Source organism: Centruroides vittatus, unplaced genomic scaffold, assembly GCF_030686945.1.
Source record: "Centruroides vittatus isolate TY-2023 unplaced genomic scaffold, ASM3068694v2 scaffold_3315, whole genome shotgun sequence".
Classification (NCBI taxonomy): Eukaryota; Metazoa; Arthropoda; class Arachnida; order Scorpiones; family Buthidae; genus Centruroides; species Centruroides vittatus.
In genome coordinates this window covers 3,753,040-3,779,879 of record NW_027122703.1, presented here as the reverse complement: position 1 = coordinate 3,779,879, position 26,840 = coordinate 3,753,040, and the positions used below count along the sequence as shown (strand labels likewise).

The following is a 26,840-nucleotide window of genomic DNA, read 5'->3' as shown; positions in this document are numbered from 1 at the left end:
TGATCATAAGCTTTATATTATAATAGCTTAAATATTCTTACGTTTTCAAAATTAATAATTTGACATTTTTGCGGATTATTTATTTATTTTTCTTTAAATCCTAAGCTATTGATTTTGTCTTCGGATCGTCTTTATCAGTTGAAGAAGAAGAGCAATGAGATCATTAAGAAACTAACAGCTTGTTCCTCAACCCAAATCCATTGTTAGATTCGAGTTAAACAGATGTTTCAGAATGTTTAAAATTCACACGTGTCTCAATATTAAACATCCAGATATAAGTAGAAAAAGAAGATGAAAGATTGATATACGATTTGCAAAGCTAAGAAACCAATGTTAATTTGAGGAAGAAGCGTAATGGGCTCATTAAGAACCCATTTAGCTTGTCCCCCAACCCAAACCCGTTGTTATATTCTTCACCATCAATTTGAGATGAACAAACACCAAATTGAACAGATGTCTTGAGCAGTTTATCCAGAAAATTCCAGATGATTTATTAATATTTTATCTAGGATATTCTGGACTCGGATCCCATTCGAATCCAGATTTTTATGGATAAACTATTAATAAATCATCGATATTATCATATTAGATACTTGTTATAATCTATTGCTTTGTTGCATTGATTTTGAATAAGAAGAACTTCACGATGTTTAAAATTCGGTCGTGACTCAACATTAAACATCTAAGATATAAATATAAGTAGAAAAAGAAGAAGATAGATTGATATATGATCTGCAAAGCTGTTAGTGGAGAAAAACACATTTTTGAACCTTAAAGTATAAAATATATTTGAACATTTACTAATGCCATTTTTATGCGGAAGATTTTTTTTTTAATGGAGAAGACATCTTATGATACGAAATTAGATTAAAAATACACTCGAAGAATCGTTAAATTAATTAAATAAAATTTATTTCAACTAAAATATATGGTGAAATAAACAGGAAATTGCTGCTTATGAATTTTCTTCGAGTAGAGAGCAACTGAAATTCCTATCATTCGCATCATTTCTCTTCCTAATGACAAGTGGAGGAAAGATCTACGCTGATGTATAATCAAATTTCAAGCAAAGTAAATTCAAGAATTGCCAACTTTTCTACGTCTGAAGGCATCTACTTTCGATTTTCGATAGTCATTTGAAGGTCCTTTCATCGATTTTCGAATATTTTTCGAATAAGATACAAGCGATTTCGTATCAAACAACGATAGGAATATTCCTTCAACTGTCTCTTATTATATTTTTATATTTAAAAAGTTTACTTATTAAAATATAAATTTATAGAAAGATAAGTAAAAAAAGAAATGGCAATTGAATTAATTAAGTTTTCTTCTTGAAAAAGTCACTTTTAGGACATTTTTAAAGCCAAAACTTAGCTTCTATCTAGTTCGGTTGAAAGTGTTGATGCTTTCTTTTGTCAGCTATTTCCTCTTATCGTTTCATTCAGCACATTTCTCCTCATCCTCTTTATCTCGAATCGTATGTCTCCCTTCTCACAACTTTATTCCCAGTCTTCCGGGGATTTACCTTCATCTTTATTATCAGTTAAGGTCATTGGATTAATTTATATCCTGTTGAAAATCATTCGTCCCTTGTTAAATTTCCTTTTTTCTTTTTAATTCTAAATTTAATTTATGTTCTCTATTTTAATTCCAGCATTTTTTATCTCTATTTTTCATCTAATTTTTTAAATCATTTTTTTACGAGTATTTCTGGAGAGAAAATGTAATCTGCAATGTTATCTTGAGTAAATTAATGGGTTTTCTGTTACTTTTCTAGGATTTATGCCAGATATTGTTAATGTGTACTGCATTAGTTTCATAGAAATCAATCAAATTCATCCTTTCTTTCTGTCAAACAGATGCTACAATATATCTTAATAATCTTGATAAGTAGCATTATTCTATATAGATCTAAAGATTTGAATATTATATTTTACCAAATTATCATTATTTAAATTTAAAAAAATCACAATATTTATCTGTCTTTTCCATAAAAATAAAAATGATAATTAGGAGAATATTTGAGAATTAAATAATTTATGATCTTCACAAACATCTGCTGTAATTTGAAATTTATGATTTTTCAAATTTATTTTAAAAATCATTATCAAAATTTTATTAATAATGAATTTTTAAAATATAAAATAAAGTTATTTTTTTCCTTAATGTGAGATGCTATCAAGAAGAAGAGGAGGAGGAGAAGAAGAAGCTACAATTCATCAATAGAAGAAAAGGTTATCTGAATTTAATCAAGGATCGAGTTAATTCTTTCTTGTGGTAAGTCAAAGATAAAAATTACTTTGATATCTAACTTAGTCCTATAATTATCCTGTTAATGATTAAGAGATAATTCGTCTCCTCATTAGGAATTTGTGTAAGGAAAAAAGATAAACATCTTTAGTGTATCAAAGCAATTTCATCAAAAATTCCTAGGAAAATTCGTTATTTAGTCAATAGGAATTAATAGGAAATAATTCTTAGCAAGACTAATAAGTCATAAGCGTTCGTAGGAATTCGTAGGAAAGTTAATTAAGAAATTTAGGCTATAGGAGTTCATAGGAAAGGAATTCATGGTACAGTCGGTTTACAGGAATTCATAAGGAGGTTAATTAATTCGGGGGATTCATAGGAGAGGAATTCATTCTAAGATTAATTAATTCACAGGAATTTATATGAATTCATAGGATGGTTAATTAATTCGTAGAAATTTATAGGAATTCATAGGAAAGGAATTGATAGTAAGATCAATTAGTTTATAGGAATTTACGGGAAGATTAATTAGTTTACAGGAATTTATAAGAAGATTAATGAATTGAGATTAGAAACATTCTGACTAATTAATCATTTTATTTTGTCTGTTATTTAATTTTATTTTTGTATCAATATCGCGATACTTACTTGACTTTGAAAAGTGGAACTCTTAGAGAATTGAATTGGAAAATCGTATTGTATTACTTCTTCGATATGATATTCCGATTATTGATCCAAGTTATCCGATAGAAATAACTTTATCCGGATGTTCTATGTTTACTTTTACAGAAGGTAAAGGTTACAGACATTTGACCCACTACTTGAAAGAGAGAGAGAGAGAGAGAGACGTTAAAGTCAGCTTAAGGGAATTTGGATGCCTTAAAAGTACTGTAGTTATTTTTTAAGACAACTCACAGAAAAGAAATGATATTTTACTGTTATTTTTAGAAAATTTTATTTTATTTTTGTTTTTTAAAATATTTTTAAGTTTTTATAAAATTAATATTTGAAAAGTTCTGTCCTATTTAAACACAAGTTTCTTGATTAACTTAGATTGAACTGCTCAAGTTCTAAGACAACTGTTGCACTCTAGAGGCAATTTTATCGTGTTTTTTAAAAAGAAATTATACTTTAATTCTATGTTTTAAAGTAATTTTAATTAAAAATAAATAAATATTTTAAGATTATTTCACGAGTAATATCTAAAAAATTCAGTTTAAACAAAGCTTTCTACGCGTTGAAATGCAATTCATGTTCAAAGACAACTCTTAGAAACGAGACGAAATTTTACAATTTTATAGCTTATTTTTATATTTTAAAGTCCATTTAATTGAAGAAATAAGTAATTTTAATTATTATAAAATCAAATTATAAAAAATTTACCGAATAAAACCTTTTTTTTTAATATATATATTTGATATGATACTGCCAAATCTCATCATCGTCTTAACAAAATCTGGCAAACTCTCCTCTTATTTTTCGATCGATGAAGCAAAATAACTAACGTTGCATTTTATAAAATCTTGAATATTATGAAAACATCTTTAATTAACTCTCGGTTTCAGCAATTTCTAGAAAAATAAATAAAGATATTTTATATTATCTTATTACTTATTTATAGCTTAGAAAAACAGGAAAATATCCTTAGAACTATATAGAATATTTTAAATATTCAATTAAAACAAAGAAAATAACTTATTAAGGGTATAATATATAACGCTGTGTTATAAAGTACCCAAAGGATTTTGAACTAGATACGTTCTTGTGTTCTAATTCTCGAGTAAATTCAAAAATTAATTAAATATTACATTTTTTTTTATATATTAAAAATAGAGAAAAGTTGATTATTTATTGATTAAAAAATGTAGAAATAACATACGCCGAATGCATAAATTATTGTTATTACTTTATCAAATGACCCCCTTTCTACCTCAAAAGAGAACACGAAGATGAATGTTTGTTCAGGGAGAAAAATATAATTAAAGTAAGAAAATCTTTATAAATTTATTAAATATATACATTCTTATTCTTTAATTTTGTTTTTGTTTTAATTATTTACAATTTTTCTCTTTATATTTCCGCTTCTGGTTATTTATAGAAACGATAACAATAACTTTGTCTTTCTATGAATAGAATTCGGCTGATGCTACTGAAAAAAAAAATGGCGTTAGATAGGGATAAATTTCTTTCAAAATATCCCTGTAAATCAATTCTATTTTGATTTTATTTAGGGATTTTTTTTCAGTGAATTATTCTTCCTTCCGTACTTTATTACAGCTTGTTTTTTTTACTCTAAATTTTCGTTATTTTCTCGTTATTCACAGCAATTTCGTTGGGATTTTTATACATAAAAAATGTATTGGAATAAAAATATATGTAAAATTGTCTCGTATAGCATCGTTTAAAATAAATTTCCTCATCCCTCTCTGCTCTGGAAATTCCAATGTAGATGTTGAATATGTTAAGTCTCAAAATGCCATAATCTATTTACATACATAGATTTTCTTACGAAAGCTTCCTATATATATACAGATTTTAAACGTATTACTATATGATATAACGATAGTAATGAATTTTATAATAAGAACTGACAGATTTAGAAAGATAGATGAGGTTCTTATAACTAAAAGCTGTTTTGAATGAAGGAATGATAAAATACTGTGATGTTTTCTTTAAATTTCTTTAACTAGAACTAAATTTAAATGTGTTTTTGGCAAAAAAATCATTTGATCGAGCAGTTTTTTTTGGTAAAAATGTACAGTTTTTGTGTTTACGAATCATCACTTCAGCACACGGATAATGTCGAACGAATGGTATTTCCAGTTAAAAAAAACCGAATCTAGAGCTTTAAATTTGTGTTATTTTTGAATTTTATAAATAAATTCTGCTATTTTTAGTAATATATAATAATTTACCGCTTATTAGTCCTATTAATTGAATTATAACCATCACTTTATACGCCATTAAGTTACCTAAATAGGCGCACGCTTGTATGTAAAAAAAACAATATGAAATTTTTTGTTTATTAATCTTTATAAAATTAAATTAAATATAAAATACCCGAAAAAAGAATTAATTTTAAGTAATAAAAATCCATTTATATTCTCTAGAATTGCCGAGCAAGAGAGGCAATTTCGTTCGATTTATCCGAAGAGAATCAAAGAAGAAGATGGAGATGTAATTAAATATAATAAGAAATGAAAATGTTACGTCTTTTGTATTAAATAAAGGTAATGATATTTTAGTAGAAAACGAAGAAAATAGCTGATTAAAGCGATCTGTATGGCTGATTAAGCAGATGACGGTTGGAAAATATTGGTTGATGCTAAAAATAGAAACGAATTGCAACTGTTGTCTTAGAAGGAAACGATTGAATTCCTCTGGTACTACTGTGCCACTTGTTGAAGTAATCAGACAAAATTGAATTCAAGAAACGACCGAAAGGAAAATAAAAATAATCTTTTCTCTCCTCTGAAAAAAAAGGAAACTAGAAATTTTGCGCGCTAATTTATCAAAATTCAATTCAATTTAATCCGCTCATTTTTATACTTCAAAAATTGAATATATATATACATATATATATATATATATTTACAAGTAGAAAGACGTCGGTGTGAATTTCAAGTAGGAAAAAAGAATAAAATAAATTCCCTTAATGGCCTTTTCTTGTAAGAAATACTCTTTTGCATTCGAAATTATAGAGAATTGAATGAGTTAATTCGATCCTTTCTATATTTATCATAGGGACTAACCGTACAGGAAGCCACAGGCAACGATTACAGAATTGATCCGAATGCAATCAAGTTTGATTTCGCAAATTCCCTCGGGATTTATGCATTAAAAAAGAAAAAACTTACCAAAATCACTGAATTTTTTCCTCTCCCCTTATGATGAATTAGTTGGAGTTTTGTACGTAGGAAATACTTTGTATTCCTCCTCCGTTTTCCATGACGTAAGCAGTCACTCAATCAGAATTGATCCGTTGGATTGAATTAAATCACGTGCTTACTCGACTTTGTTTGCCATCCAGACCAAGTTTTCTTTACCTGTCACTAAAGCGGAATAAAAAGGAAATAACCCACTCGCATTTTTTATATTGTTGCTGCATTCGATTTCGTTACTTTATGTACAGGATGGCCGAAATTCTAAATATCTATTTGTATCCGTGAGTATAGCTGGACGCACGTAAAACACACGATCCTGTGTTACGACCCTAAACTCTAACCTCTTTCTACCGTGTATTAATAAAGGCCCCCTCGTAGAGCGGGGCCCTAAACTTACCCGTGAATCTGGCCCTGTATATATATATATATATAGATATAAACGTTAAAGATGAATCTTTATCAGTATAGATGCTGTCACTTATCATTGAGGAACACAAAGAAGCATAAGAATTGACATTCTGGTGACAGGTTTGTATCAGAAGTGACAAGCAGGACACGGTTTAAATTCGCATCAATGACATTTTCTGTCTGGAATTTAGGTTTATCAACTCGAATAAAAACATCTTTAAAGATGTCCCAAGTCGTGTTGACACATTTTACAGTGGAATTTCAAAGGGGGAAAAATAGTCTAGAAAAATGTAAAATCCTTTTCAACACTTTGCCATGCCAAACTAAATTGTGGGACAATTTAATATGTAAATTTTAAGCTGTATATGGGATTAGATAACTTAAAAAATGAAGGGATAAATATATTTACCGGCGCATGTTTGCGATATGAGGAATATAAAAGTGTTAAGGACATTTCGGTGACATAACTCCATCAACGTCGCTACTCATTTGCATATCGATCGAATTTTCTCGGAATTTATCCTATCTTAAGGGATTAATGGTATTTAAGTACGAATACGATAGCTTTAGTATAAGGAAATAACATGAAGTAAGGCATCAGTTCGAATTAATTAGGGAAATCACATACGCATTTTTAATTAGTCGACTTTAAAAAATAAAAAATTTCTGACTTTATCCTAATAAAAATTAGTATTTATGCTTAAAAAAGCGAAGAAACTAACTTTAAAAATGTATTTTATGATTTTATTGTGATAAAATTCGAGTACAATAGCCTATTTAAAAAAAAAAAAAACAAGTGACCAAGCTCATTGGTCAGTTTGAATTGATTATGTTAATGAGATGCGCATTTATAATTAGCCGATTTTAACGATTATAAAAAAATTTCTGACTTTATTCGGATAAAAATTAGCATTTGTGCTTCAAAAAGTGAAAAAATTAACTGAAAAAATCTATTTTATGAATTTATTGTGATAAAATCCGAATACAGTGGTATATTTGTTTTTTTTTTTTTTTAATTTTTAATCCGACCAATGAGCTGATCAGCTCATTGGTCAATTTGAATTGATTATGATAATGAGATGCGCATTTTTAATTAGCCGATTTTAACAGAATAAAAGTTACAGTTACTATTTAAAAATATACGAAAATAAACAGATTTTAAACTTAAATTTATGTATGTATTTTAAGTTAATATATAATTCAATTATATTATTGAGGATTTAAAATAATTATGAAAAGAGTATACAATTTTAATTATTTAATTAAATTGTAGTAAACAATGTACTAATTACTGGGGCCTTTCAGAGATCAAAAGAGGCACCATTTATCATTTTGAGGCCACCAAGCAAATAAAAAAAAAAAATAGCGTTAAAATTATATTATATTAAATAAAATAGTTAAATTTGACAAAAATATAGATTTTTATAAACATACGTGAAATGAATAATTTATAACAAATGTTTTTGAGGCCTTTGTATAAGGCTAGCCAAATGGCCCTAGTGGCCTTCTGTGATAAGACCTGTTGAATTACCATAAAAGAATGGAAATACAGGAATAGTAAATATGAAAAATTATATAAATTTATGTAAAAACGTTCATTAAAAGCCGAAAATTAAGAAAAAAAATCCACTTTAATTCCTTATTAAATATATTTTATTTGATAATTTTTGAAAACAATTCGAATTTTAATTGTGTTTTACTTGTAATAAATTGCCTGAATGTTTTTAAAATAAATAAATAAACGTAAAATAAATATTTAATTAAGTAAATGCGTGTATTCTTCTGTGTTAATGATAATAAATGACGTTAAATAAACAAGCAATTTAATTGACTAATTAAATAGCCAATCAGTTATCGCAGTTTAAAAATTTAAATTTCATATTGTGCTGTGTGACGTCGAAGAGTAGAATTTAAAGAAATTTAACGATCCCTTTGAGTATAGAAAGTTTTAATAAAATAATAACTATTCTTTGGATAAGTTATCATGAATAATGTTCTCCATGTATTGTTTACTGCTTAAATTTAGCCATAATTTTAGTTAATTAACAGAATTATATGATTTTCTTCCAGCGATAAGATTTATTATTATTAGTCTAGCCGGTTCAAAAAGTTTCGTTGAAGGATGGAATTATTTTCTGTTAATTATCTCTAAATCTATATTTATAAATTCAGTATATTCCTCAAATTTATCATTTTAATGAATATATAAACTGTTAGTTATATTTTTCAATTACAGATGGCAGCACGTGTAATATTTTTAAAATCTATAGTTTGTTTTAAATTATGTCATCTTTAATATAATGATTTTAAGAAAATAAACTATTTATTTATAGTAAGTTCTATGAAATAATAATATATTACAGCTTTAAAATATATATTATTTACATTTTTATACTTGATATATTTCGATTCAAATGTATAATTGAAAGAAATATGTAAAATTAAAATACAATAATAATTTAGAATAAGTAGCAATAAATATTCTTTTGGATTTAATTTGTAATTATAAGATTTAATTTTCATTAATAATAAAATAATTTTACGTTAAAATTTAAATAAAATCGAATTTGATAAATTAACCAATCATAAGAAAGATAAATTCAAAAAAATTCAAAAAGAGCCAATAAGGCAATCAACGTATTCAATTCCGCAATATCGAAATATCTAAAATGCTATTGGTTATTAATTATAATAATTATTCAAATAATTTTATAGTTAAACTTATATTTGAAATCATTCAAACGATTCACAAAAGATTAATAAATAAAATAAGTTAAAATTGTTAATTTTAGATTTTTAATTAATTAACCGGAGCGAGTATTATGTATAATCCTTAATTGTAGCTTTACATCTAATGGAATTAGTTTGCATTACTTGGATTTAGACCTAATAATTATCAGAGTAAACTGTACTGATTATAATTGTTTGCATTTATTAATAACGCTAAAGCCATAATATAATATAGGTCTACAATCGCGCTCGAGAGTTACTGAGAAAGGAATTAATATTCCTTATAGGATAAAAGATAAGAGAGTTTTTCTGAATTTTTTATATAAGTCCTTCTATACATTTATAGAGTAACCTATTTAAAAAGATAATTGAAAAGACGTTACAAGTAGGCGTTAGAATCTAGAAAAATGTCGATTTTAAATGATAAAATTTCCAAATTTAAGTATGTTTGTCCCGAAGGTCGACATTCTTTAGAATTTATTTAACTGGCCTCTGGAGGGCAGGTGGGCTGTACAGATAAAAAGTCTTTATTTTCTCTTCAACTTCATCCCCCTCCTGACTCTTCTGTGTTTATGAACAAGAATAATTGCCAAGTGGCTCCATGACAGTTTTTTTCTTTTTTTCTTTCTTTCTTTTTAAAGCACAACAAACAATTGTTTATTTCTAAATATCTCATTAATTTATAAAGACGAATTATTTATCGAGTAAATACACGCAATAACGTCCTAGACAGACTCGAATTTAGGGTTATGTTAGGGATTTTTGGGGATTTTATGGGAACTGCTTTGAAGGTTTCGGGAGTTTAGTTGGTAGTTTTGATGATTTTTTTGGGGGGTGTGAACGTTGGGGATTTTGAGGATTTTCTTGGGGAATATGTTGGTAATTTCGGACATTTTATGAGGATTATGGTAAATGTTTTAGTAGTTAAGGTGGTGTTTTTTTTGCAGTGATTATACAGTGGTTTTTGGTGGGTTGTGTTGGTGTTTTGAAGGTTTTGGTGAGTTATTTTGGGGTTTTAAGGTTCTTTTGGGATTATGCTATGGTTTTTGGTAGGTCGTGTTGGTGTTTTTTAAAGGTTTTTGGGGAGTTATTTTGGGTTTTAAGGTTTTTTTTTGGATTACGTTGTAGTTTTTTCGAAGGTTGTGTTGGTGTTTTAAGGATTTTTTGAAATATGTCGGTAATTTTTGCAATTTTTATGGGATTATGTTAAGGAATTTGGGAGTTAAGTTGAGAGTTTGGAAAATTTTTGGGGTTTATGTTGCGGATTTCTCGAATGTTGTATTGAATTTTTGACGTATTTTAGGGGGTTTTGCGGGTTACGTTGCGAGATTTTGGGTTTTTTTTAGTCTGGATTATTGAGAAAGTTTAAATATCATGTATTAGATCTTACATATAACTTACTAAAATAGTTTTCTAAAATAGAAATTGTACTTTTCCTTAAAATTAAAAAAAATCGTAAGGTTTAAAATAAATAATATTAATTAAAATTAAATATTATATTAATAAATAAGTTTTTAAACAATATTATTAAATGATTAAAATTAAAAACCAAATATTAAATTAATTTTTATAGATTTTTTTATCATTTTATCTTTATAAATTAAACATTAAAATGAAATATTTATCCCGCCGAAATATATAAATTAAAAATAAAAATTAATTTACTATTTGCACTAGAAACTGGATTCATAAAAATCGAGTTAATTAATAATTAAATTGTATAAAAATTAGAGAAAATTTAAGATAATAATTAGCATTAATTTCTTATTGAATTTTTAAAGGAATTAAAATTAAAATACATTTTAAATATCCTTTTATATAAAACGTCATAAACTAAAATAATCTTTTCCTCATCGATTGAAAATATTCAAAAATTATAATGAAAAATGCCAACTTAAGGAAATTATATTGAAAAGAGTTAAAGATTCTCTCTCTCTCACTCTCTCTCTCTCATCCAATTGGAAAGATTTTCTCGAATTTTATCTTAATTTTTCTTTAAATATACTATTCTAATCATTAAAAAAATAATAATAATTATAAGAGTATTTTATCAACGATTAATATTAAGGAATCTGATAAATTATTTTAGTTTCTGTAGAAGAAATACAAGAAGTAATTTATTATTCAGTTAGAATTAATGTTTATTAATCAGTAGAATGTATATATATATATTATTTAGATATTGAATTATAATAAGTACTTATGTCTTCCAGAGAAAGATTTATGTCAGTCTGGAGATATAAAAAAAAGTTTATGTAAGGGAGAAAAAAAGGAACGTTAAGGCTTTACTGTATGCTTTCATACTGACAATTTGCGAAAGAACAGTTTATAACAAGCCAAACTTTCGAAAAAGTAGTGAAGAGGAAGAAATATAGAGCCTATTTCTGAAGTTTTATATATATATATATATATAAACGTGTAAAAATATACCTCACACATCCCCGAACGTTTGTAAACTTTGTTTCTATAGGAAATTTTAATAAAAATGCGGATATATTTTATTAAAAAGGAGCATTTTTTAAGCTTCTAAAATGGATTTCTCTTAGAAAGATTGCGCATTAAAGACGATAATAATTGAATCTAACGTTTTACAATTGAATTTGCGTGAATGGGGAGAGGATACTGATTTCGTTAATTGGAAGAGAATGGTGTACATATGTAACTCGTGTTATTGCTGTTGTATGTAACATCAGGTTAATGACAAATTTGTTAAATGTTATCTTTAGTTAAGTAACTTATCTTTCAATACTCCATTAATTAAATTTTGGGATTGTAATATTGTTAGTACACAAGTAGAAATTTCTATTTACTGTATTATAAACGATTCGAAGCGTGGTAGAATATTTATTACGTTTTAAACAAATTTACCACTAAAAAATAATTTATTACATTTATTTATTTCTGTACTTTATTTTACATATTTTTTAATTATAATTTTTGCAGCCGGCTTTTAAAAATTACTGTGGAACATGCAAAGTTTTAATGTTTATATATCCATTACCATGGTGCCAGCTAAAATATTTTTAATTTAACAATAATAATTATAAAAAATAATACTCTCTAGTGCTTCTGGACCATTTTAAATTTAAGTATATTTATCCATATTTTAATTACGTTTAATTAATTAATAATCAGAAAGAAGGAGGAGATGTACCGTATAGTACGTATCTACCCCCTTTTTGTAGACAGAAATAAATTTAAACAATTTTAAAAATGTCAACAATATTATTAAAAATCTTGAAATAATTGTACCTACCAAGTAATAAGAACTCTTAGAGTTAAATTCGTAGATGAAAACATGGTTTCCTCACTGAATGAGTTCCTTAACCACTTCACCATGCGATGACGTCGAATTGACGTCACACGGCAATTCTCTTTGCTCCACCCTTACATAACCTAGATATCAGTCGATGTTTGTATATTTACACTTGTTTACGTTGACGAAATATGATTATTAACGAGATTATGCGCAATTAACATAGACACAGAATGCATAAATTGTTTTCCTTCTCGCATAACTTGCAATTAAAAATCGAATTACTTAATAAATATTTATGAAAAATATTCTTATAACTTTTACACCAATTTTTAAATATAAAATAAAAATATAAAATAAAAAATAAGTAAGTAAACGGGGTTTTACAGTTGCTATGGTTACCAATTGACGTCATTCTGGTGCTCGGGTCAGAGTGTACCAGCTCTTTTTTTTTATTTATTGTTTTATTTGGAAATGATCACAAGAGCGAAAGGAGTATTGTTTATGAATGCTCGATTCTGGGATTAATTAAAGTAGATTTAATCATATATTTTTTTCCTCTATTCGTTATTTTAGATATCGCAAACTGAGCAGGAAACTAATATTAATTCTATATTAAAATTGCACCCACGGAGATTTGCAAGAGTAATAATCGAGTCGCAATTGCAGTCAATTTTAATCAATTCACTTAAATAAAATCAGAATATATTAGAAAATAATACCTTCCTGGCTTAATAAACTAAAGAGAAAATTCAGCATTTTAGCAATAAGAAAGATTTTTTTTTATCATTTATTTATATTTTTTCTACGAAATTTTCTATTACGAGTGTATAATTTTATAAAGTTAAAAATCGTCTCCGGACTTTATCGACTTTTATAGCTTTTGTATGGCGAAGAATGTGTTTTTCTAATGAATATTTTATGCAATATTTGTTTTGTTTTTCGGTCCTTTATTCGTTTTAGGATTCTTAAACGAGTTAGAGCGTCGGGACGGGCGTTAAAGCAAATGATTTCTATTTGGCATCCACTTTCTAAATTAATTTTAAACAGGTGCCCGTATTTAATGCTCGAGCGCTCTTCAATTATACGAGTAACCTTCGTGTGTGTGTGTGTGTGTGTGTGTCTGTGCGTGGGAGCTTAGAAAAAAGTGTACAAATTTATTCGATACACTTACGTATACGTGTGTGTGATTGAAGTTATAAACGTTGTTTGCGCGTGCACAGAAGGGATGTTTAGGAGGATGTCGGAAAAAGAGCGAGAAGATGGAACCGTTTGTAGAATAATGGCCAGTTTGTGAGAGATGCAACTCGCGATATGGACTGCAGATGGCGGAAGTGTCGACGAGGAGGGCGCCACATATATCGGTGCAGGAGGTGAAGCGAGAGTGTGCGACCGGTCTGCGTGTATGTGTTGTGTGTCCGAGGTGTTGTTTCGTGTTATCTTTCTTCGTCGAGATGTTCTAGAGTGTCGGATAGGCATGTGCAGCTATCGAGAGAAGTATAGTTGACGTCTAAACTGAAATTAGCCCCGAAGTGAACGAGCAGCGTCGACGCCATCATCATCACGAGAGCCTGAAATATGTGTTAGATGGATAAAGGAATGGATATCCCGTCTCTACCAAACGTTTCTATCAAGCTGTTGCAGTCCCGTCTTTCAGGTTAGACCACAAATGCCTGTTGCTAATTAAATCGTATGGATGCGATCGAGATGAGGTTACTGACCAATTTATGCACGCTAGCATCGACTGCTATGGCCACATCTGAAGCTAGCTGATTCTTCTTTCGAAGTGTCAGGTATGAAGAAACAAAACGTTCGTACTTTATCGCTTATAGTCTGTACATTTACGTATTTGTTAGTTGGAGCGGCCATATTCGATGCCTTGGAGTCCGAAAATGAAGATAAACAACGCGCAGCATTACAGAATATAGAAGAGATGTTGATGAGGAAATATAACATTAGTCACGACGATTATAAAATTTGGACAACAGTTATTATTAAAAATGTGCCACACAAAGCTGGGATTCAGTGGAAGTTTGCAGGAGCTTTTTACTTCGCTACAACCGTCCTCACAACGATTGGTGAGTCTTTTTCCCCTCTCATTAATTATTCGCAAACTGTGATAATATAATTATAAATATAGTAGCCCCGTATGTGCTACTTTTGCGTTAAATTAATGTTTAGAGTAATAATTAACTACCCACGCGTGAAACATTCGCTAAAAATGCGGAATATTATCCTATTAAATCGTATATTTTTACTGTTTTCGCTTAGAAAGAAAATGTTATTCAGTGTTGCATAGCTTAATTTTCAAGTCAAAAGATGAATTTTTAAATATATATATATATATATTTACCTTTAAAATGAGAAGAAAAATTATTATTTCATGATAAAAATAAGTGGATGTTATAAAAGCGATTCTCTGTATTGTCTTATTCTTACTGTAATTAAAATTTAATAAGTGCAACATTGTATGTAAAATTATTTTATAATATTTTATCTTTAATAAAATTATAAGAATTATTATTATTTTCTTTCATAATTATATCGATAGTCATTACGTATATATATATAAAATTGATTGAACAACTCATTCTTTGTGTTCAGATCTATGTAGACAGAGATGAAAAATTCAAGAAAATTTATAAGAAAATCATATTAAATTATCAGGAACGGCATTGTTATTGTCTTTGTGATAATTTTTCGATTTTTAAAAAGAATTTTAAACCATATTTTTCGTTTGAAAGGCGCATAACGAATTAAAGAAACGAAAGAGACAGTCCGTTCATTATTTGATGAGTAATTTTAGTGAAAGAATTTAATTTTAAGAAGCTTAGTAATATAAACCAATTGGATTTTTGTCAGGATAAAGTGTTTAATGACGAAAACACTAATTGTATTTCAAGACTTTCACGACATTTCGTTACAAAAACAATTCGTTGCGGTTCGCTAAATGGCTTAAACAAACATGATTTAGTTATTTTATGAAGTCGGTAGTTATTCCATAAATTACCTAGGATTGTTAATATAATATTTTATGCATTTTTCACTCATTTTCTTTATAAAATTATAGGAAAAATTTCCATACTTTTAGATCTGTGAGATATATTCTAAAAATAGAATGCAAAAAGAAAAGACAAATAAAAAATGTTTTTTTGTAGATAAGAGATTGCTTTTATCAGTTATTTTGTTTTAAGTGTTTGGTGATAAAGACTATCGTCGTGATTTTTAAGCAATATGCTATTACGAAAGCTTAAATTAATGGCAAATATCTGCATATAAATCGTAGAATTTCCTCGTTATTTTTTTTTTAAATTAAATTTGATTAGTAAAGTTTAAACATTTTATTGGATTCATATTTTTAGAAATTACAAACAATTAAAATAATAGTAATGTTTAATTCAACATAGTTTAAAAGTAAATTGTTGGACGTTCTCTAGAATATTACAGCTGAAATTTTTGACTTAAAATGTATAAATTTAATTTATTACATATTTTAAATATGTTTATTTAACGTATGTAACGTTATAACACAAACGTAACCGATAATGTAGTTTGTATGAATGTTAATAATTTCACAAAATGCTAACTTATTCTCACCTCCTGTAACATTCCACTTGCTCCTGTAAATCATGTTTCACTGCATAAACTTGTGCTATGAGGGAAAGCTGACAATAGCAGGCATATTCAAGATGTTTGGAATAATTACAAAATAAAATTTTGCAGTTTGAATTTGTAATTTTAGAAAGTTTTTATGCTTAATTATCGTAATAAATTTAGCGAAATTAAAATTATATATATATATATATTTATTTATTAGATTTATTAGAAAAAAAAACGTTTAAAGAGAGAAACGCTTAAAACTTTGCCCCTTATATTACGAATTGATTTATTCGGTTCGATTGGGAAAACAATAAATAAAAAAAAATAAATAAATAAAGAACATTAAAATACTAGACCACACCCTTTCCATATCATTAGTTAGTTCAAAATTTAAATTGGCAAATAGCGAGTGTTAGTTTCATTTGCAAGTGCACGCCTCCAAATGACATTTTTCGACAAAATGATAGTCCTGTCAACATCTGCTTTATGAATGTGGAAATAAAACGTTTGAAATGAATAATCTGACGCCTTCTTTTCGCGGTATGTACAAAAGAAAAGTAATTTTCGAAATATTTAAATTGTTGCTGCTTTTATTATTTTCTTTGGCATTTTAAAAACGATACGCGACTTCTCATTGATGACAACCGGAAATTTAATTGATAATATACATAATAATAATATATATCCTATTATCGTGTATATATATAAATGGCAAAACATAATTTTACATAACGTTAAAGATGATAAATATATCTTTATTTTTATTTACTATTGCTTGATAAATTATTTTATCCTTCCGATCCGATTCAATGGTTAATTATAATTAAAATTTTTATCGTAATAAGCTATTTACAATTAAAATTGCTTTTATTTTTTCCTTCCAATTTTTCTTTTCTGTTTTCGTAATTATGACTTTTCTCTCTCTCTTTTTATTTAACGAAAAAGACTTAATTAATTCAATTTAAATTGTAGGGTTATCGAATTTAATTCCATTTTTTACGCTTTTTAAAAATATTTATGTTTTATAAGATAAAATGTTTTTAAAAATGAACTTTGACCTTTCGAAATAACTATATACAAAATGTGGAATTGGTTGGCAGAGATCATAATTGCATTTACAGTATATGCCGTACGAGTTTTAACTTCTTTCTTACTAAAGATTTATCAGGAGAACAATTTAGAATAAAGAGAAGTTAATGTGGATGACATAAAAATAAATGTTTTATGACATGCCACAGTTAAATTGACCAGTAAAGTCTGTAGTTAAGTTGACCCACAACGATGCTAAATGTCCATTAAGTCGTTGGAATGTTTGTATTTACTAATTAAAACAAGAATGGCCAATTGTGTGCGAAGATTTTCATAACTTTCCAAACTAATATTAAGTCGGGTTCGGGGTTACGTCGTCTCATAAAAATCGATTTCATGTTATATAATACGTTCCTCTCAACTTTGACTTGTATCAACCACAATATCATTTGTAAATAAAATTATGATATAGGTCATTGAATCGAATATATTATGCATTCAGGAGATATTTTATTTCTCAACAGATGGCAGTAAAATACTTTCAGATAGTTCATGAAACTGGAAAAAAAATGAAGGAAAATGAGTATGTTCTGTAAATGTTTTATTAAGTAGCTTTACCATTTTGATCACGCCCCTTCTTCATTGATTTATCTATTCAAATTCAAATAAACCAATAGGAAATGTTGATTTTTTTATAAAATAAAAACAAAAGTTAAACGTATTTACGCTGCATTTTCTCATAACATTTAAATTAACATCATTCGTGATGTTTATTATACAAAAGTTTCTATTACGAAATAATCCATTGTTAACCCTAATTTTTTGTTATATTATAAATGGGAAAAATCGTTTAACCACGCCCAAATAATTTTATTTGTCTATTCAAATATAAATTAACCAATAATTTAGCAGTAGCTGTAATACAGCAATTCATTCTTTTTTAAATATATTATATTTATTTAAATGACTTTTACATGATTTTAATATCAAATATAGAATATTTTATTTATATTTTTTCTGTATAAATAAATGTCTAGTTTTTAAATTTAAGTCCATTTCGATTTTTTAAAGTTTCAGTTGGCTTGTAGCAAGCATTATCTGTACAATATAGATCACGATTTTAGAAAATGGTATGCTTACTGATTCCTTGCTTTCATTTTTTTTGTGTGTTAGGAGAATCTATAGTAGCCTTTTTTCCCCTTTTCTTCTCTTCACTTATTGCAACAAATATAAAGGTTATCATAACAAACTCGTTTTCTATCGTGTTCACCTCATTGAACACAAATATAACGAAAAACTTCCGATATTTACGGTAAATTTGTAGACTTTTATACAAGGAAACTAAGGCAATTTCACTATCCAAAATATCTTTAAATATAAACTGTTTGATGCAGCAGAAAGTATGAGATGTTAACATGAAGGTTCATATAAATATAAGGAGGAAGGAGGGAGGGAAAATGATTTTTTTAACGTTTAAACTATAGAAAATTATTTATTTTAATACCTTTTTTAAAAGTTTCTATCTAAAATTTAAGATAATTTAACATGATGATTCATTTATATTGACGTGGACGTTTTACTTTAGAGAAAGATGTTTTAAGATGTATATATTTTTAATAAAAGATTTTATGTTATTTTTATAAATATTATATTACATTCAATAAAAATAAGTATACTCTAATCTAAAGTATTTATAAAGGAAGATATACATCGATCTTATTTTATTTTATTTTTTTTAAGTGTTTTATTGAATTTTTTTATTTAAAAATCGAAAACACGAGGGAAAAAAGCATTTCCAAACATACGAATTGTATACTCAATTGCTTTTTACCATTGTTACTGTTGAAAGAAAGAAGAGTAGCACAACCCTGATTGACACATCGATTTTTACTGTGACAAGTGCACACATAAACTAGCTTGTGCGCATGCTTATTGTTCTCTCGAAACAACCTGTTAAGGAACAATCCATCAGCAACATTAGGGATGTATACTTAAGCACTAGGAAAGGAATTCTTCTTCTTCTTTTCAAATATATTCGACTAATGGAATGATACGTGACTGCAGGATATAACGGAACGAAACGGATGAACAAACAGAACGTATTTAACAATTTAAAAACATTATAATTTTAATAATAAAAGAACCTATTTTAAAGGTAATTTATAGAATAAAAGATTTTTCTTTAGGATTTGTAAAGATTAAAAGGAATATATAACAGATGTTTCCTTGTTTTGGGAAGGTTTACGACCTCTCGGATATTTCGAATTATAAGCAGTAGTGGTTTATATTGTACGAGGCCTTACGCAAGCGTAAACTCGTGAGACCCTTCTACATAATTTTATATAATGTAATGTTTCGGTATGATACGAAACTCGTATCTATACAAAGTCTAATGTATCGATATTATAAGCTACAACATAATGTTTAAGATGAATATATAGAACATATTAAACAAAAATAAAATAATTTACTTTAAAGATCAGAAAATTACAGTATAAAATTTAAGATTTTTTTCCTGTCTATATTTTGAAACATTTTCGATTTTTACGAGTATTGTGAGTCATACTGGCGACGATTTAGGTCGTATGAGGCTCTAGACAAACATGGATTTGAGATGTCACTTTTATATAAGTTTTTATAACGTGTTATAACCAAGTTTTGTGTGATACAGTACTTCACCTTCGTATCACATAAATTTCATATTATAAAAAGATCCTATCTAGTAGTGAGTTTGAAGTACAGATATATATTTGTACATACCTGACGTATCTAAAAGAGTAAAGCCCTAGAAAGAAATCTAAAATTACCACTGAATAAGCATATTCGTTTAAAATCATTGAAGTAAATAACCCACCATCTTAATTAAATTTACAGGCTCAAAATAGGCGTATATATTATTAAAAAATTGATCTTAAAACTCGTATTTTAAAAACTGATGTTTGTCCTTTTATAGGAAACAGAGAGGGGTTATAATCGGTTAAATGTTTGTAGAAAGGAAATTTAGTTCTAATTTTCTTTTTTTTCCCGGGGAAAGTTGCAATGTAGAGCACGACATGACATTCACTCTCGGGTGTCTATCATCACTGTGTCACTGCTCCTGGTAGTGGAGTCCAACATCAGATTGAGAGATGTTTCGTTGCTTGGGGACAATTCTCTTCCTCTCTCTCGGTCCACAGATTTAAGCAACTAGTTTTCTTGTTATTTATTCAATTTGGAATTTTGTATTAAATTTGCAATAACTTAAAGGGAGGATATTTTTAGAAGTTTTTTAAAAATTATATTATTATTTTTTTATATCGCAAAACGAAACTGAATACTCGAAAATAATATTTTTTCTTCTATAAATTAATTTTAAAATTGAGAATTATTTGTATAAATTTCTGTAGAATTGAAGTAATTTTTTTTTGTTTACGGAAATTAAACTTAGTTTCGGCTGTTTTCTATGCTAATTAATTGAAATCCCGTATAAATTTGTAATATTTTGGGGATGACCTATAAATTCTCACGGTTTGTTTGTCCTTCCTTAATCTCGAGAATAGTGTTAGATATATGAATATACGAGATCGGATATAGAAGACTTAGGAGTAGGAGGAGGACCCGATTAGCTATATACGAACTTACGGTCTAGATCGGAAGTCACGTGAATTCAATTCAAAAATTGGTTAATGTTACCTTAGGTGCCAAGGTGGCAGCTCGTCTCTGATTCCAACAAGGAAACAGTGGGATGCATGTTCTAACTTAACCTAACCTATTCTAATAATTTGGTTGCTAATAATTATGGTAATTTATTAGAATAGGTTAGGTTAGGTTAGTACATGCGTCCCACTGTTTCTTTGCTGGAATCAGAGACGAGCCACCATCTTGCCACCTAGGGTAACATTAACCCAAAAATTTTCCCCGAAAGGTGTTAGCTAGATGGCCGGCACGATTCTGTTGTTATCAGGAAAAGTATGATGTACAGGGGCAAGTCACTACTAATTTGAGGTGGAGAGCATATATTTTAAATTATATAAATTAAAAATATGATTAAAAATTGCAGCCCGGCATTGTGAGGATGGCATAAATAATTGTTTTTCTTACTTTCTTGATAACGTATCCTCTCTGAATGGAGTAGCTATTATTTAAAATTCTATTTTTTTTAAGTTAAAATAAGAAGAGAGAGAGAGAGAGAGAGAGAGAGAGAGAAATAGTTAGCTTTAAAAAATTATATATTTTTCTAGATTTTTTATTGACTAGTATCTAGTTTTTTTCTATAAAATCTCGATTCGATTTTTATTTTTTTAGACACTTTTTATCGACAAGTAACACCTTAGACATTCACCTGAGACATCCTTTCTATCAAAACCACTTCAATCTTTAAACTGCATCCAAGTTGGACGATAAATTTATAGCTTAATATACTCAATTAGATTTCTTTTGATATCTATATGTTCCAGTCTTTCTAATATAAACTCTACATGAAAATAATGTTTACTCTGTTGTTCCTTGCGGAGATTTATTACGGTTTTTTATTTTTTTATTTTTTATATGGCAGCGACTTAAATAATAATGGAAGCTGTCCTCTCGTATCATAAATATTTGAAAATTTGTTGTAAATAAAATTATCTGGTTTATGATCACGTGTAAAGCAAGTTTATTCGAGGAACCTTTAAAAAGTCTTTTGTGTGTTTTAACGTGATAAAAATAATATTCCATTATTCGCTACAAGACAGAATTTTTCAAAAGTAGCTATCACAGATTTTAATGGAGTGATTTATGTGATTTTTAAGCTTTTTTCTTAGCGTTGAGAGAAGGTAAATTGAATGGAAGATGAGGGAGGAGTGGATAAAAATAAGAGATAATTACCAAGATTAACTGGATGATGAGAAGAGATGGAAACGGGAAAAGAATCAAACAAGTGGCTGATAAGATGGAGAAGACGGAATTGTGACGTTGTAATTCTTATCGATTTTTAAAAAAATCAAATTATTTAGTTAATTTATTTATTTAAAAAATATAATTAAAAAATCATAACTTCGTACCATTTAAAAGATTAAAAAAGTTATAATTTTAAGGTAAATACAACATATTTTTTTAATTAAAATCAATTTAAAGAGGAGTTCTCTAACCAGAAAAAAATTATGTTTAATAAAAATTTAACACTGATCATCTATACGGTAATATCAATACTTAAGCATTTTTTTAATTATCGGTATCTGTTCTAATGATAATTACTAAGTTAAATTGGCAATTATTTGAAATTTTCCCGATGATCTAAATTGGTTAAATGATAAAGAAAGGAGAAGATGCCATTATTTAAAAGTAGGATGAGGAGGATTCTTTGAATGAGATTGATGAAAGTCGGAGAAAGACAAGAGCATCCAGGAAAAGGAGATCGGATGTTGACAGAGAATATTTGTCCAGGTCATCTACGATAAAGTTAGCAAGAAACAAAAAGCAGAAGTAAATAGATCAGCTTATTCAGAGATAAAATCAATAGAGGCACGAGGAAATAATAATAATAATTTTTTCTTTTTTTTACTTTAACTGGATTCGAATTTCCTCATGATTTTTTCCTTCTTAATTCGTTTGGAATAAATCGATTTCGATTAAAATGATAATTTTTCTTCATTTCTATAACGTAATTGCCTCATAAATGAAAATTACTAGTGATTTTCTAGCTTAAACTAACAGTAAAAAAAGGAAGAAAGAAATTTTCAGAAAAATGTAACTTAAGAAACTTTATTAAAATATTAAAGCTTACTTTTCATTCCTTTTATTATGTAAACATATATGCAGTTAGTCAGTTAACCATTGTAAAACGAATTATATTATTTTTGTTTTCATTCATTTTGCAAAAGTTTTTCTGAACTCAATCCATACAGTATGTGTACAGTACTTAGAACACATACACAGAATACCATTGGGCTATCCAACATTATATGTAAAGAGCCAGATTCAGGTAAAGCCCTAACTTAAATGAGAAGTTATTTTCTTTCGTCAAGTAATAACGAATAATATATCCTATATAAAGAGAGGCCCCTCGTGGTCTGAGGCCCTAAGCTTTAGCTAGTTTAAATTATATGTAAATCCAGCCCTTTATCTCTCAAAATTTATTTATTTATTTCGTATTTTAATCTTTGAATTATTAGGTAAACGATTTTAATTATTTTTAATTACAATTAGCAATATTTATCACCAAAAAAATCTGTATATTTCGATTTTTAATTTTTACAAAATTTCGCTTTATTTTCTTAAAAATTAGACTAAAAAATTGAAATATTCTGAACAAAAATACATTAAAACTTTTCTCTAAATTATAATTAATTTGATAGAAAATTTTATTGTAATTTTTTAAAAAAAAGATAAGAAGATTTATAAACCTCGTTCTTTTATCCAAAGAAACAAAATAATCTGTTTTGGAACTCGAATTTTTATCGATAGATTTATGTATTGTACTTTAGAATCTTCAAATATATTTTCCTGTAAAGGTGGCATTCCTACATTACAACTAGCTTATTGAAATAGCAGATCACGTGGATGAGGCTAAGATCCTTTAAGAATATAAAAAAGGAAAATTTCAAACTCGAATATCTCTTTATATATCGTAGTAAAGTATTATAAAATAGAGTTTATATAATAGGAAAATTATATACACGTATATATTTGCATGAAATTTATAATTGAATATCATCAGGCAACGCCTACCTTCGAAACTTTTAAATCGATTCTTGAAAGGTTAACGTATGTACAAATTAATTTTTTTTTCCAGTCTGTTTTGTTGCAGTTTTAATTAACAGCTCGACAAATGCTCGAGTTATCAATAAGATCTCTATTCTAAGTTTAAATTCTAATTAGAAAAATTACTTTTATAAATGTTATTATGCCTTAGAAATTATATTTTCTGATTATAAATTTTGTCGTATATTGGTTAGAGATGATTCGTTATCTGATCGATCACTCGAATTTACTCAGTTTAATTCGAAGTAAATGAAAATTGAAAGTGTTTTTATTCATTTTTTATTTATAGAATCAATTTAAAGGCTTTTTAAAGATCATTTTCTTGATATTTTGTAAATTTTTCAGACTGGAAATTGATAAAAATCTCTGGAAAATCTGTTGAGTTTTATGAATATTAATAACGTGCGGTGCCGTTCAAGTATTACATCAGCAAAAATTTTGCCTTTTTTTAAAATCTTTCTTCCTCTCATAACCAGTCATCAGAAATCAAGGGACCACTCCCCTAATTATGTCATCGGGCCAGAAGTTAAAACCACTTGCAGATATACATGAATTATTTTCAAACTATTCTGTGACGACTGGGAAGAAAAATAAACAACGGGTGCATTATTACGTCATCGAAGACTCACTCTCCCTCCTCATCGTCAGATACGAACGAATCCCCCTCCACCATAAACTGCTGACGTAATACTTGAATGATCCCTACACGTCATAAGTCTGTGGTCACAACCTGGAATTGGCCAATTAAAAAAATAGTAAAAATAAATAAGTAAATGAAAAGTTTTTTTTAAAATTTTTGTCGCGCTTATTGGATCAATTAAAAAGTGTCTCCTCCCATTTTCATTTAAACGAACCAATGAAAAGAGCGAATTTTAACAAGTTTTTAAAGGCCTGTAACTCTATACTTAAAAGTCGAACCAAAAAAATTCAAACGGTTATTTGTTTTTTTTATAACAAGCTTTTCTATTGGATTTCAAAGTTTCTGATGACGCCGTAACTAAGCTAGCGTTTCATCTCGTTGGACGAACAGGAAGAAGATATTATATATACAAGAACACTATTGGATGGAAGAAAAATTAAAATCAAACTCGAGACATGAATAACGATTTATCGAATTTAGTTAAAAATTCCTCCATAGAAAGAATTAAAAAGAAAATTTAGTCTACAGGATATTATTATTTTTTTTAAATAAAAATTATTCTTGCAAAGTCGAAACAAGTGTAGCTTAAAGTTTGGAATCAAAAGAGTAATTCATCATACTTATGTTGAGAATTGACTGAAACGACTCGGAAAAGAGCAGAAGAAGTTATTGATAGATTTCTGAATTTATATTCTCACATTTTCCTCATATTAAAAAAGATATTTCTCTAGTTATCAGCTGTTAACACAGGAACAAAAATAATAATGAAATAAAATAAAACTAAAAAATTTAACAGTTTGATTAGTTTAAAGTCTATCTAAGAATATACTAGACATGTTTTTTTTTCTATAATATTTTTCTTGATTACCTTTAAAAAGTAATGAAATGTCCGAGAAAATTATTAGATTGAATATCATTAAATTTGCATATTTTATAAAACTCATAAAATATGACTTAAGATAGTTTCTAGAAGTATCAAGTTCCAAAATTAATTCCTGAATTATTGTTGAAATAAATATAAAAATTCATTTTTTAATGAATATATTTATAAAATGAACACTTTAAAAATAATAAAATAATGTCAAAATCTTATTTTATTTTTATTTTTTAATTTAAATTAAATAAAGTTTAACTTTGAAAATAACTTCCAAATTTTTCTTCTAATCATTATCAATTTTAGTTTATGTGAGACTCCTCGAGGCCCCTTTTATATAAGTTTGTATAATGTAAAGCCGGCATCACACGATATTTCGTAATTTATGAATTCTAGAATCTTAGCTAGTATTGGATTCCATATATTGGGCCAGGATGATTCTGAGGTCCCAAAAACAGGAGACCTTAGAAAGCAAAATTTAGCTTTCCTATTGTGAAATATAGTACTGTATAATAAAATCGCAAATGATATTTTGTTTTTTATATCGGTAGTATTTGTATGATGACGTCCATTTAACAATAATGCTAAATGAACGTTCGTGGTATCGATGTTTACGTAAACGTCATTTAATACGATATAACCACAAATAAAGTTTAGTATTGCAAAACTAAGCTTATTTTATATTTACTTGCTGATGAAAGAATTGAGGATAGAGATTCCATTGCGTGTATAATCTGTTTAGTATAAGCCCAGAATTTTTAGTATTCGGTTATATCGCGCCGGATATATCGCGCTTTTCTTTGTCTCCAGACAAGCGCGATACAACGAGGGGCTACTGTATTTTTAAAATAATTCAAAAGAGTTAATATCTGTAGTTACGAATTAGATAAATATTTTCAAATTTGTCTTGTCATCAACGGTAGCTTTACATTATGCGAACTTAGTCTTACAAAACCCATTTTACATACATAAATTTAAACAAGCAAAGATTCCGGCATCGTGACAATGTCACGATGCCGGAATGCAATTTTTAATCACGTTCTTAATTGATTTAATTTAAAATATATGCCCTCTACCTCAAATTAGTAGTGTTTTATCTCTGTACATCATATTCTTTAACAATAGAGTATGCCAGTCATTTAACACCTTTCAGGGAAAATTTTTGAATTGAAATCACGTGACTTTCAGTTTATATCAGAAGTTATTATATAGTTAATTGGGGCCTCCCACCTTTAAGGTTTTCGACTCTTGTCTGGATTTTCATATATCTAACAACGTTCTAGAGATTTAGGAAGGACAGACAAACAGACGGATGATCGTAGGAATTTATAGGTTTACAATTTTTTCAAGTTGCAGTCCAATAATGTGAAGTTCATCTCGGACAATATTTCATTTTATACAACGTTTAGGATCTTAGTTACTACTGGATTCTGTACTGGGATATAGATT

At 27.7% G+C, this 26,840-nt stretch overlaps 1 protein-coding gene across 1 annotated transcript in view; it reads left to right on the top strand.

The window, feature by feature from the left end:
• The first annotated feature begins 13,905 nt into the window (after positions 1 to 13,905).
• LOC136988476 (two pore potassium channel protein sup-9-like) overlaps positions 13,906 to 26,840 on the top strand; it is a 41,104-nt gene continuing 28,169 nt past the window's right edge. Inside the window, exon 1 of the mRNA XM_067286340.1 lies at positions 13,906 to 14,606. Within this exon, the coding sequence (XP_067142441.1) occupies positions 14,324 to 14,606 (283 nt within the window). The 5' untranslated portion in view covers positions 13,906 to 14,323. The remainder of the gene's footprint in view (positions 14,607 to 26,840) is intronic.